The sequence below is a fragment of the Anas acuta genome, chromosome 5 (genome assembly GCF_963932015.1).
Source record: "Anas acuta chromosome 5, bAnaAcu1.1, whole genome shotgun sequence".
NCBI classification, from domain to species: Eukaryota; Metazoa; Chordata; class Aves; order Anseriformes; family Anatidae; genus Anas; species Anas acuta.
In genome coordinates, this window is record NC_088983.1 from 60,053,030 (window position 1) to 60,065,646 (window position 12,617).

The window sequence follows — 12,617 nt, forward strand, 5'->3', positions numbered from 1 at the left end:
AGAAGAATGACTTAAGTAGAGAGATGGTCTGGGAAGATTATCCCTGGTGTAGTACTATGAATATTGAAGTAATCACTTGGTTTTGTTAAGGGAGGGGGAAGTTTTTCGTGTTGGGTGAGAATTGTAGGAACCAAACAGGATGTTTGCAGTCTGAATGTTCTGCGAGAAGTGGTAGAGTTTGGACATGGTTCTCTAGTGTCTGAGAAGTGGTGGGAGACATATCTACCAGCTAGCCTATCAGGAGAAAAATGTAACGTCACTACTTGCTTTCCTGTCCAGGAGAAAAGATGATGGTAGGTTGGGTCTTTGCTGTGTAGTGGTAATGCACTCGAATATTCAGTGCTCTTCATGAGACAATGTAAGCAGGCTCTTACAGTGCCTTAGTTAGCAGAAGAGGGTGAGTCTTATATCGCCTTGACTTGAGTCTGTGTGTGGTACTGATGAACCAGTCAGTTACAACTCTAACCATGTTATTCCCTGTTAAGGCAGACTTTTTTGGTGTTTTGAAATTTGCTGTAAAAAATAGGTTTACTTGTTGTTGTTACTCAGTGAAAGAGTCTTTCACTGTTACTCAATGAAAGAGTCCTGCGTGCAGTGGTTTTTAGCCTTGAGATGTTTTACAAGTGTCTTATTCCAGAGACAAGTAATGGAAAACTATCTATATGTAGATGCTGGCTGGATTTAGAGAGTGAAAAGAGACAAAGGGAGCATGAAGCATGTATTCAGTTGAGAAAATAACGCAAAGCATTGCAAACCTGGAAAGCAAAGACCTTTCTTTAAGTATGCAAATTGGTCCTCAGACTTCACGTCACAGTAATATTAGACTTTAGGTCAGTTGTAAATTGTTTTCCTAAACATTAAGGTTGTCCAAATGTAAAACTACTGTGATGTGATCTCTCACTGTAATTAAGATCAGTGGGGGTCTTGCCAATGTCACTGAATACAAGTTGAATTCCTCATATGAGAATTCTGAGTGGTTGGGTTCGTTTGTTTGTTTTTTTACTGTATTCTACTGCAAGTATCCAAGAGCAGGCATTGTAATGTGACACTGGTTTAAGTAAACGTACTATTACCGGGGGAGGAAAGAATAACCGACAAGTTCTATCAGTTAAGAGCTGGAGCAAAGAGGAACAGGAGTGTGGCTGTTTACGTAATGTTACAAATGAGCTACTGCTTGAAATCAGTGGTTTGGAACCACAGAGCATAGATTATAATTATCTCAGTGGGGTATTTTTCTCTGTGGCAACATGTGTTATATTAATGAGTGGCCAAAAAGGTTTCTGAAAACATTTATTCAACAGTACAGCAATTATCAGGTAAGACTAATGTGCTATTATTTTCAGACTATTACGCTGCCAAGAAGAAATCTAGCATAGAGAATATGAGACTTTGGTATTTACTATTTTGTCTAATTGTAATAATAATAATAATTAAAAAGAAGTCTTGTTGTAAATTTCACATTGTGAAGTATTCTCTGCTGCAAAAACGGGTTAATTAAAAAAAATCAAAACTTTCCCTGTTGAAATATTTGATCTGTGACTTAAGATTTTGTGAAAGTTTTGTACATGAAATGTTTGTGACGGTTTAGTCAGATTTACAGTAATGTCCTTGGATTTTCAGGTTAATCTGCTAATTGACAATGAAGCGGAGAAGGATTACCTTTATGATGTGCTGCGGATGTACCACCAGTAAGATCTAGTTATATATATAATTCTGTAGAATCTTACTTAGTTTTGCAATTCTAAACGTGGGTATTCAAGACTTGCTCTTTCTATAGATTCCTAGAAAATCAGTTGAAATAATAATTTTTAATTCTTTTTCCTGAAGTCTTACATTTTCAGTTTCACATTTTCTGTGGCCAATAAAGGGGTATGTCTTTTGTTAATAGCAAAGTTACTTTGTTTTTCTGATTTGACAGTTTTGTAAACTAATTTGGTGGATTCTTAGTAGGGAAAAAAGCACATGGATGTTCTTAGTAAACAGGAAGAGAGTGTTGATTCATTATTATTTCCAAGTGATATTGCTGTATTTCCAAATGATACTTATTTTTTTTCAACAGAGGTTTTCACCCAGTTTGCTTTTTAAAGATTTTTGCATACTACTCAGATTAAGACTTACTTTCAACTGTTTTTATCTGAAAGCTGGGAATCCATTTGGCATGTTTAACAACTGACATATTCCAACATAATGGAAAAAAAAATGGTAAAGTGATAGGCCAATTACCAGTCCTTTACTGAAGTGATTTAAACCCTAGTTGCATAGGACCTATATCATTGCACATGGGATCAGCATCTCATCCATTGTTTCTGAAAGAAAATGAGAGTGTATTTTCCACTCAGCATAGATGAGTGGCTCTAATAGGCATTGTTTCCATTCATATCTTAATTAATAGCATCTCAGCTAAGTGTAATGTAGATATTTTGATCTGATGTTTGCACTGAGCTCTAGTTTGGGGTGTATTCAGCTGCATATCTGATTCAGTTTCACTCAGGTCTGTCTAATTGCTTCTCCATTCATAAAGCCTGTTGTTTGGAAAGGAGGTTGAATCAGTAGCTCTTAATTATTTAAAATCTTCTTACAGTTACAAAATTAACAATGCATATAGTAACTTTTCCTTGATTTCCAAAATTTCAATGGCTTAAGCAAAATTTCCATGATCCCTATGATTGATGAAGTATCACTTCTTAAAAATCCTTGATGAAGGGTTCCAGGGGAAAAATATACACATTTGCTATTGGAGATAACATTTTATTTCTGCTTCTTGGCGAAAAGCACTTCTAAATTTAAGTATTTGACCTCTAATGCCATTTAATATGCATTCCTGAGACGTATTTTCAGTGTATATGTCTTAGAGAGAGTGCATGTCAGGAAATGTAAATGATAAAAGAAGGATCAGTAGTTACTATACACCAAGTTAGGTGGATGTTGCGCAGGAATAGCTCCACTGAACTGGACTGAGCTGTTGCACTCATTGCAGTTGGCCATCAAAGAACACTTTCTAGCCCTGTAACTACCTCAGTGCTGATAGTACCAAGGGATACTTTGTCTAGCTGGCATTCAACCAAACATTCACGGTGGTTTCACTTGTTTCGGTTATTTTTTTCATTGGTTTTTATTTCAGTTTTTATTTCTGTTCTGGTTTGAAATGAATTTTAAAACTTAAGTAGTCTGTGCTCTAATTACTTAGTGACGTGATTTTTCTGGCTCTGAATGATTCATCCATCCCTTGAGCTCAGCTCAGGAGAAGAGTTTGCAGCCTAGATTCAATAAGAAGGATTGCTAGGAAATAAAAATCTAGTTGGCAGGTATGTCTGGTCTGTAAAGTTAATTTCAAACAGTACCATAAATATCTGGAAAGCCCCAAGCATTTAATTACATACCATCTATAAAGGTGATGTGCATGATCTTAAAAAAATAAAAGCACTGTATAGGATATTTCAGTTGTTTTGAAGGAGGTATTCTTCTTGTTTGCTTACAGAAAGTTTGCTTTCTCAGAGGTTATTTTGCTTTGGTTAAACCAAGATTTGTATAAATAACTTCCTCAGTAGGTTGAAGGGGCACACAAATATTTAAGACAAATGTACAGCTAGTTATTAAATAGTTCTTTGTGTTGATTACCTGTGCCTGTTTTCTCATCGTGTTTTTGTAGATCTATGAATCTTCCAGTGCTTGTGGGGGATCTAAAACTCGTGATTAATGAACCAAGCAGGTTGCCTCTATTTGATGCTATCCGCCCACTTATTCCATTAAAACACCAGGTGGAGTATGATCAGCTTACACCCAAAAGATCAAGGTAAGGGGATATAGAATAAAGTAGCTAACTTCAGAAAATACAACCAAGTAATACTGACTGAGTTTTTAGATAAACTCACATTTTTTTGACGCTTGCTGCATTTGCTGGAAGTATAGTTTTGAACTATGTGAAATTTATTGTGTGGTAGTTAATCTAGTAAAAGCAGGGTATGCGAATCTAAAAACAATGCTTCCTTGTCGAAACAGTCTTTTCTCATTCTTCCTGCATTTAATAATAATAATAATAGATTCTTATGGCTCTATTAGTCAAGTGTTTTGTTTTGGTTTGTTGTTTTTTTTTTTTTTTTTTATGCCTGAATGCTATGAGAGAAGAATAATACACAACTTGCATATGAAACACTATTGCAACAAAACGTTATGCAGCTGAACAGTCAGGTATCTTCCCCCTTTGCAGAAAGCTGAAAGAAGTGAGATTGGATCGCTTGCATCCTGAAGGACTTGGGCTAAGTGTGAGAGGTGGAGTGGAATTTAGCTGTGGCCTCTTTATCTCCCAGTTAGTTAAAGGAGGACAAGCAGACAATGTTGGACTTCAGGTAAGATGGTTATATTCTTGGATACTGTGCTGCAAAATGCTTTTTACTCCAATGTTGGGGAAGCAGGTGGTAAGAAATGTCTTTCAGTGTTTAGAGAGAGTTGTAGCAAAGGTGCTTTCTGTCTTTTCTAATGAAATTCAAAACATATGTAAGACGATGCCATAGCAGATACCATCAGTGAATGAGGTTATTAAAATGGTTTACATATCATTAAAATTAAGTAAGAGAATAGTTTTTTCATGTTTGGGATATGATGATCTGTGAAGACTAAAGGGCTTTCTGGAATCCGTGCTTCATGAATAGCCATAGTTCAATGTAAGCTGATAGAACAAAAGGTCTTCTCTAACTTTGCCAAAATCTGATTAAAGGTAGGTCGGAGCACATAAATACTGAGAATGTCAATTTCACGTTGCATTGATAAGATTCGTGTAATGAGGTGTTTATTTGAACTTCAAGTGTAGATTGTTTGTGTTGTTTTTTTTGTTTTTTTTTTTTTTCCCAATGGAAGCACAGAAAAGGGCAAAAAAAGGTCATGTCTTCCATGTCTTTTTTACTGCAGAGTACTGCTCTTTCGGTGATTAAATTCTAGCTGCATGAACTGTAACAAAGCTGGCAAAAATAATTACTTGTAGAAACACTTCTCTTTCCTAAATTGATTCCTCCAATTTTTATTAATGAAGGTTTGTGGGTTTTGTTAGTTTGTGTGTGTGTCCTTTCTTCATATATTTCCTGGTGAAGAAAGAAGTGAGCAATTGCTGTGACAAATGTCTGCATCTTTCTAAGACTGTAGTTGATAAGGTGTATTAAGGGTCTGTATTTCTGAGTAGAAAAGCTGATATGCCTGGCTAATTTCAATTTGTGGAGCATGAATAGTTGTTGCAAGTGTTGATATTTAAGGATTATATTTAATAATAGTCCAAAATGTGTCAATTATCATGATTCAATACAATTTTTAATTAAACTATGTTCTGTAGATAAGCTTCACTGTAGCCCTTTTCCACAAGGCAGTCACAATTAGGGTTCAATGTTTGCTTATTACACAGAGAGTTTTCTAAAATTCCAATGTTCCTCTCTGTGTTTGCTTACATGTACACGTGCCCTTTTGGTTGTGCATTCACACCTGGATGTCCCATTCACTAATTCAGAATCAGCATTGAATTAGTCCCATCTTTTGGCAGCATGCTCTGAGTAGGCACAAGATGAGCTCTCTGGACACTTTTAGAAGCCCCCTCTTAAAACAAAACCATAAACTCAGGGAATACACACCCACAAATTCTGAATTTAGTTAGAATTGTGAGGGTGGCATAGGACACCACAAATGATGAGCTGTATATGTCAGCAGGCTACTCATAAGCATGGGATTTGCTGGTGGGTGACTCCAGAAAGGGGCATTGATGTACCTTCCCAGGCTTTGTATTACAAAAGCTTGTGTGCCTTGTGCATTATTTTTGTCTACCCTTTCCATTCTCACTGGGTAAAAAGACACACCTGGATTATGATGAGCTCAGTAGAGAGATCCAGTGCATCCTTCCTCCACTGCTAGAAAACTTTAAATAAATAAAAAAAAAATAATAGTAATAATAAAAAGACCAGTCATTTCTACTGCTTTTTTAAAGCATCTCCTTAAAAATACTGGAAGGCACTAGTGATGCTGAGCAGTAAAGGATTTAACAGCCATTGTCTTCTATTGTTAGGCTAGTATATTCATCCTAACACTATGTTGCAGCTCTTGTTCTCTGCTTATTTGCCTGATGGTTTGACACGACAGATAAGAAGGTTGTGCTCAGTTGTCATGCTACTGTAAAGATGCCAATACTTTGTTTTGTCATAGCATGCAAAAAGATACTCCTGGCTTTCTGTAATGGGCTGTTGTGCTATATATTGGTGATAGTGAATGGGAATGAACAGGATCTTTGGGCTGGGTTTGTGACTGTACTGCAACTCAGCTTGGTTGGAGTTCAGCAGACAAAGTAGGGGCAACAAGGGCAAAAAGAAAAATCCATGAGACTGAATTTGTCAGGGTTAGATTATATATATGTTAATATGAACAGCTAACGTGACTGTCTGACTTGTGCTTGTTGCTAGGGGGTGTTAAGGAGCAGCTTGAAATGCCTTCATAATAGGTGGCACTAGGCACTTTCTAAACCCAAGTGAAAAAGCAGAGTTGACAGGCAGCTCATTGTTCTAAATTGCTGTCTCGTAATAAAGCCAACTGCTTCTGAAATTTCATCCACCTGTTATTTAACTAAATCTCTACACTTTTTCTATCCCAAAAATGCTGTCTGAGAAAGGTATAATGATCTATTATAACATCAGTTTATTATCCTGCTGCCTTTTTTTTTTTAATCTTGTTAATTTTGTGTGCTTTTCTCCTTGAAGTAGTTCCCAAGCTACATTAAAATGACTGAGTACTCAGGAAACTTCACTAATGTATTTGTAGTTTTGGCCCTTTAACTACAGTTTCTCTAAAAGACAAGTGTATAGTTCTTTCATGACAAAATGTATTTAATCATTTTTATTTTTTTTCCCCACTTTGCTTTCTCATATACTTTTATCTGTGGAGATTCTGTTGAATACAAAAAGATTGAGATTAGGATGAGTGATGGAAGTGGAAGAAGTATACCAAATGAGAAATTTGAAACAGTAATGTCATTTATATAAAAACCCTTCAATTTCCTGGAAGCACTAAATATTATATTTCCCATGTTAAAAGTTGAAAATGAGAGGCATTTCACTTGGGAAAAGTTAGGTTTGCAGCTTCTCTTTTAAAAGTCTGTCATCTCCCTGTTCATAGGGAAATGGTGACATATAATAACAAAGAAAGCATTACTGTTGTACTCTGCTCTACCTGCAGACTCTTATCTTTACTGCTTCTGATTCAACAGTTTGATATAGAATGACACTAGTGCAAAAGCACCGAAATGTATGAAAACAGCTATCAATTACTTCAGTATATGGACACTTCTCAGGAAAAACAGTTGAAGTCTACCAAAAAGAAGTGATTCATTACATGCCCATGATGTCTGCAGTAGTTTTGGCCTAGACAGGCATAAAGCAACATCAGTGTTCATTGTCAGCAACAGAAATGTCTTTAGGATAAATTGAGAGTGCTGAGCAGCTTCAGAAATGAAATGACTGGTAAAGGTGAGCAGTGAAAATATCAGAATGGGAAATGTTCATTCCTTTATGGGCAGAGAAAATAAAATACATTCTTGGCTGAAATTATGGTTATGTAAACATGTGTCTGTTAGGGAGGTGATACAATGCTAACAGATATGACTTTCTTAGTGAATAATGACATCGTCAGAGCAACGCTAGTCTCCTGATACAAAAACTACATTGAGACTCTCAAACAGCACTGCCATTTGCAGTCTTAAAATGGGGGTGCTTTTGTAAGTTAGAGCGTTGCAATTGATCCCAGTTGGTTGGGGTGCTGAGTTGCATGCAGGCCATTGCCCTGAGTGAGATACAGGGTGTCCAGCAGGTGGAGCAGCAGTCCTACATTTAAGGGTTGTGGACAGTTCTGCCTCTGCAAAATGTTCTCTGCTTCGGGAGTCCCTTATTATTATTATTTTTATTTTTTTTTTTTACTTTGTTAGTCTTTCGGAGCTATGTGGTGTCAGTTGAACTTTACAATCTCTAGTGGATACCACACTGCATGTGATATGCTGGTACAGTTGACATATTTGTAGTGTTTTGTATGGTGTTACACACCATACGGCACTTCTCAGCGTAGAAGTCTGTGAAAGTGGTAAAGTACAATGTGGGTTTTCGTGCCTTTTTTCCATCTGAACAGAGCACTGTAGAAAAACTTGATATTTTTTCCATGCCAATAAGAGTGGAGGCAGTGAGTAATGGCATGTCCAATATCCCATCATCTAGGGATAAAGGTATCACAGCCCAGGTGACAGTCTCTAAGGTACAGGCTGTACTGAGAAATTCATGCTTCCAGTTCCATTTGCTCCTCCAACATGAACGTGGCAAGGCAAATTGCAGCATTTGGTGCTGAGATGCACAGAACCAGAGCAGGAGTCTCTAGCTGTACTCATTTTTTCCCTGAAAATGTCAGCAAGGTACAGGGAAGCAAGTCCTCAGCAACCTAGACTGTGACTTCTTCACTTGTTAAAAGCCTCTTCAGGTGCAGATACTGTCATTGAGCTTACATGATGGAAAAAACAGCAGATAGACTGCATGACTTGATATAAGTGGCCATCGTAGGTCACTTTCTTGGTATGACTAAGAACAGTGGTGTTACGTTCTGTCTTTATACTGACAGTAAAGTTGAAAAGTCTCTATGGGGGAGACTGGAAGAATTTGGCTGAAAAGAGAAATGGTAGTGTTCTGTAGGAAAACACTTGTATCATAGAGTTAACTAAGGTAGTGGTTGCTTGCAGTGTCTTAATGAACGTTGTGTTAAAAATTACAATGTTTATCGTAATACTGTTGTGTAAATATAACAATGAAGTCTGTAGGGATGTAAGCAGACAGTGAGGAAATGCCATTGTGCAAAAATGACTTTGTGCTTAAGTCTGAATGAAACTTCTCATTACTTTCTATTCCCACGGAGACTCTTTGGCCCCCTGGATTCCAGCCTACTTCTGTGCTCTGCAAACATGTTCACAGCTGATCTTCATACCAAGCAACTGGATGAAAGGGAAGTTTTCCCCAGACCAGAGTTAGTATGGGCAGAGTCATCACATTAACTAACTTTCATTAAATTTGTTATGATGAGCCTCTCTCCTTCTAAATATTTTGGGTCAATGATGATGTTCACTAAGACTTCATGTTCGTGATATTCAATTTCTAGTATAAGGACCTTTTCCAAACCTACAACAAAAGCACAGAGCCTCTCAACAAAGTGATTGTAGATACAGTGGGTTTTGTTTTTTTGTTTTGGTTTGGTTTTTTTTTGCTTTTTTTTTTTTTCCTGTTCTTGTTTTTCTTTAATGAATGCAAGAATGCATTCCACCCAACTTTTGTTGTCTAGAACTTGTTCCCTTACCTTTGCCAAAATTTAAAATCAGCCTAAAGAGGACACTAGTATGGAGAACTTAAGCCTAAACAAACACAATTTTGCAGCTCAAAACTTGAGTCTTAATTGGAAAATGTAGGCAATCATTAACTAGTAGTAATGCTGCCGTGAAAGCAGATTTATAGGGACCACAAAAAATTTCATTAATTAAGAACAAAATCCTATTAATATTAATGAGAAATATCCTGTCAACTACCCAGGTGGCATTTCGATATGTTTTACATACAAATATTCACAGTAGAAAATGCTGCTGGAGAGCAGTAAAGTCAAGGTATTTGGCATTGTGCTTGTGAAGATCAAAGTACAGAGATAGATGAGGGTAACATTTGGTTTGTTTAAGCCATTTCCTGGTAAGCGTTTACCTATCCTTCTGTGCAGAGGATTAATTTGGGTTGATTTGCCTAACGGGGGAGAGTTGGCACTACTTTTCAGACAGTCACATCACATAATTTGCATCAGGCAAAAGTGCTTATAATGCTCTGGCCAAGGCCTTGTGTTTTTCAGTGTCATCTCAAGCAGCTAGTAAGATACACCCTTAAATGATGTAGGCAGTGTCTCCATCCCTGATTCCTTCTTAGGCTACCTACCTAAGGGGACCGTTAGGCAGAGTTCAGAGAAAATAGAAGATGTCCAAGTTGCCGTGTATCGAATATGGGTATAAATTAAAGGAGAAGAAGCCTCTTTAATTTAAAGCTTTGCATCAATACACTGTCATTTTATCACCATATAAGCAAGAGCTACAGCTGAAGCTACTTCTACTTACTCTTGAGTTTGCCTTAGGGATGACCCTAGTATTGTCTCTGCTATTCAGAGTACCCATTCTTGGTCTTTTCTCATCATGCTTTGTTTGGACTTTTTTGCCCAAATATATAGTTCGTGCACACAGAAACCCAAGTAAGCTTGGTAATAAGTGATTAGTTTGCCTTCTGTCTGCTGGGAGCTTCCTTGTATGTTTTTTGCCCCAAGTTTTCCCACTTTATTTTTCCACGTTAGGGGTCTAGGGGCCACAATAGTGTGGCAGTACTGTCTCCCCAGCCATAGTCTGAGGGAGAAAAGATGGGTTGCTGCTGTGAAAACACCTGAAAAAGCTGTCATATTAATAGCACTCAATTTTGTAACTCATGTAGATGATCCAAGAAGACTAAAACTACTGCACCCCAAAATAAATATTCATTATGCTAGTGCATGACTATTGTAAATAATAAGATATTGCATTTGATATCGAGCTAAATTCATTAAAACAATGCAGTACTCTGATCAAGAATCTGGCAAGTTAATAAGATCAATGTTAACTTCCTATTGATCAGAAAAGTTAGGAAAGTATCTTAGAGAACATATGGTAAAAACCTGAATTACTAATGCATAAGGAAGGAAAAATGCTCCAAAATTGTTTGAATTGAAATATGGATACCTGTATATAAAATAATCTGCAGGGTTGAAGTCTGGCTCCTCTTTCTGCTTTCCACCAAATATTATTTGTAAAACTAGTATTCTGGCCATTTATCTATACTGTTGAGAATTGGTTTCAAACAAACACAGGTAAATCTCATCTGGAACTTACTTGAAATCCCCAGAATATTGAGAAGTCAACATCATCAAACCTCTGCATCTAAATAACTGCCAGATCACATCATTGCTTAGAAACTTTTTTTTAATCTTATTTTACATTTTTTCCTTCTATTTTTCATTTCTGAGGTTGGAGATGAGATAGTTCGTATAAATGGATATTCCATCTCGTCATGCACACATGAGGAAGTCATAAACCTCATTCGCACAAAGAAAATAGTGTCCATAAAAGTAAGACGTAAGTAACTTCAAAAATCTCCTGTATTGCTGAAGGTTGTTGCTAATCGATAGCTAGTGATCTGTTGAAATGCTGTTACTTAACACTGCATTTTTCTTTTTCAGATATTGGAATGATACCTGTCAAAAGGTAATAATATTTAATTTTTACACAGACTTTTCAATATTCAAAGAACCATTATGCTTATCTGTATGTTGGAAAACTTGTGAACAGGCATCTCCTTACCTAGTTAAAATGGTATGTCTAGTGTGATGAGCAGGTGGATGTGGTGTTTAAAGTATCTGAGTTGTTAGGCCAGTTGCCTACTTAAATGAACCATTTTCTATTTCTTCTATCTTAGTGGATGCAGCCTGGAAATTTCATTATCAATGCACCTTGCTTAACAGATTTCTGCTGCTACTGCATGCATACAACATCTGAGAACTGCTTCAGAGCTCATAAAAAAGTTCAAACTATTGTCCTTTGTCCAGTTTTTTTGAAAAGGCAAACTTTTAAGTGGAATGGTGGACAAATGTTAACAATGAGAGGTGTGTCTCTGCATAGACATTTGTATAAGCTGTTCCAGTTTATAAGATTATTTTCCTGGTTATTCTTAGAGTTTCCCAATATTATTTCACTTGGAGAGGTTTACTCAATTTTAAGTTTGACCAGCTTTACTAGCCTAAAGAATTGTATGCTTATTCAATGTTCCATTTAAATAGCTCACCATTATTTTTAATCACTTTTTCCTTCCAGTTCAGCAGATGAACCCCTTAAATGGCAATATGTGGACCAGTTTGTGTCAGAATCTGGGGTAAGAGATTAATATTTTATTCAGATATTTTCTGGGAAGTCTGTAATTGTTCTGAACCACTCTATCCTCCAAGTTTATCACAGAAGTCATTGTATTTATTTTTAAGGTGCAATATCTTATTACAAGTATTCTGGGAGAAACATCTTTTGTGATATGAAATGATTCTAGAATCACTAGAAAAGGTCCTGATACAAATAGAATATCTTGTACTCATGAAATGGTACCCTATTTTGATTAAGCCTATCAATTTACCAGGCCATTCTTTATCTATATAAATCTTTAAAAGATTATTTGGTCTATCTTTGTTATATTGGTGGAAGAAAGACAGGTATGAATGCAAATGACTTCAATGGGTTGCAGCAATAAAGAGAAAGACCACAATTATCATTCTTTTGCTTTCAGAAAGAAAGGCTTGGTTAAATAGTAATCATTATCAGGTATTTTTCCAGCTCTTTTGTCAAGGAACATCTAAATGATTATTTTGCCATATCACTTTCTTCTAATTTTCCTTCATCCTTTACTGGATAGCAGTTTGACTATTTAAACAATTTTCTCCAAATAGATAAGTTCAGTCTTTCACCTCAGTCAAATTGTTCCACTGTACTTCACATTCATTTCTGATAGGTCCATTGAGGAATCTTA

The 12,617-nt window shown here is 36.4% G+C and overlaps 1 protein-coding gene across 2 annotated transcripts in view; it reads left to right on the forward strand.

Moving 5' to 3' along the window:
- Positions 1-12,617, forward strand: part of USH1C (USH1 protein network component harmonin) — a 43,354-nt gene that overhangs the window by 3,458 nt on the left and 27,279 nt on the right. For both annotated transcript variants that reach the window (XM_068685162.1, XM_068685163.1), the window contains exons 2-7: positions 1,621-1,688; positions 3,650-3,793; positions 4,208-4,346; positions 11,074-11,182; positions 11,287-11,311; positions 11,918-11,975. In XM_068685162.1, the coding sequence (XP_068541263.1) occupies positions 1,621-1,688; positions 3,650-3,793; positions 4,208-4,346; positions 11,074-11,182; positions 11,287-11,311; positions 11,918-11,975 (543 nt within the window). The remainder of the gene's footprint in view (positions 1-1,620; positions 1,689-3,649; positions 3,794-4,207; positions 4,347-11,073; positions 11,183-11,286; positions 11,312-11,917; positions 11,976-12,617) is intronic.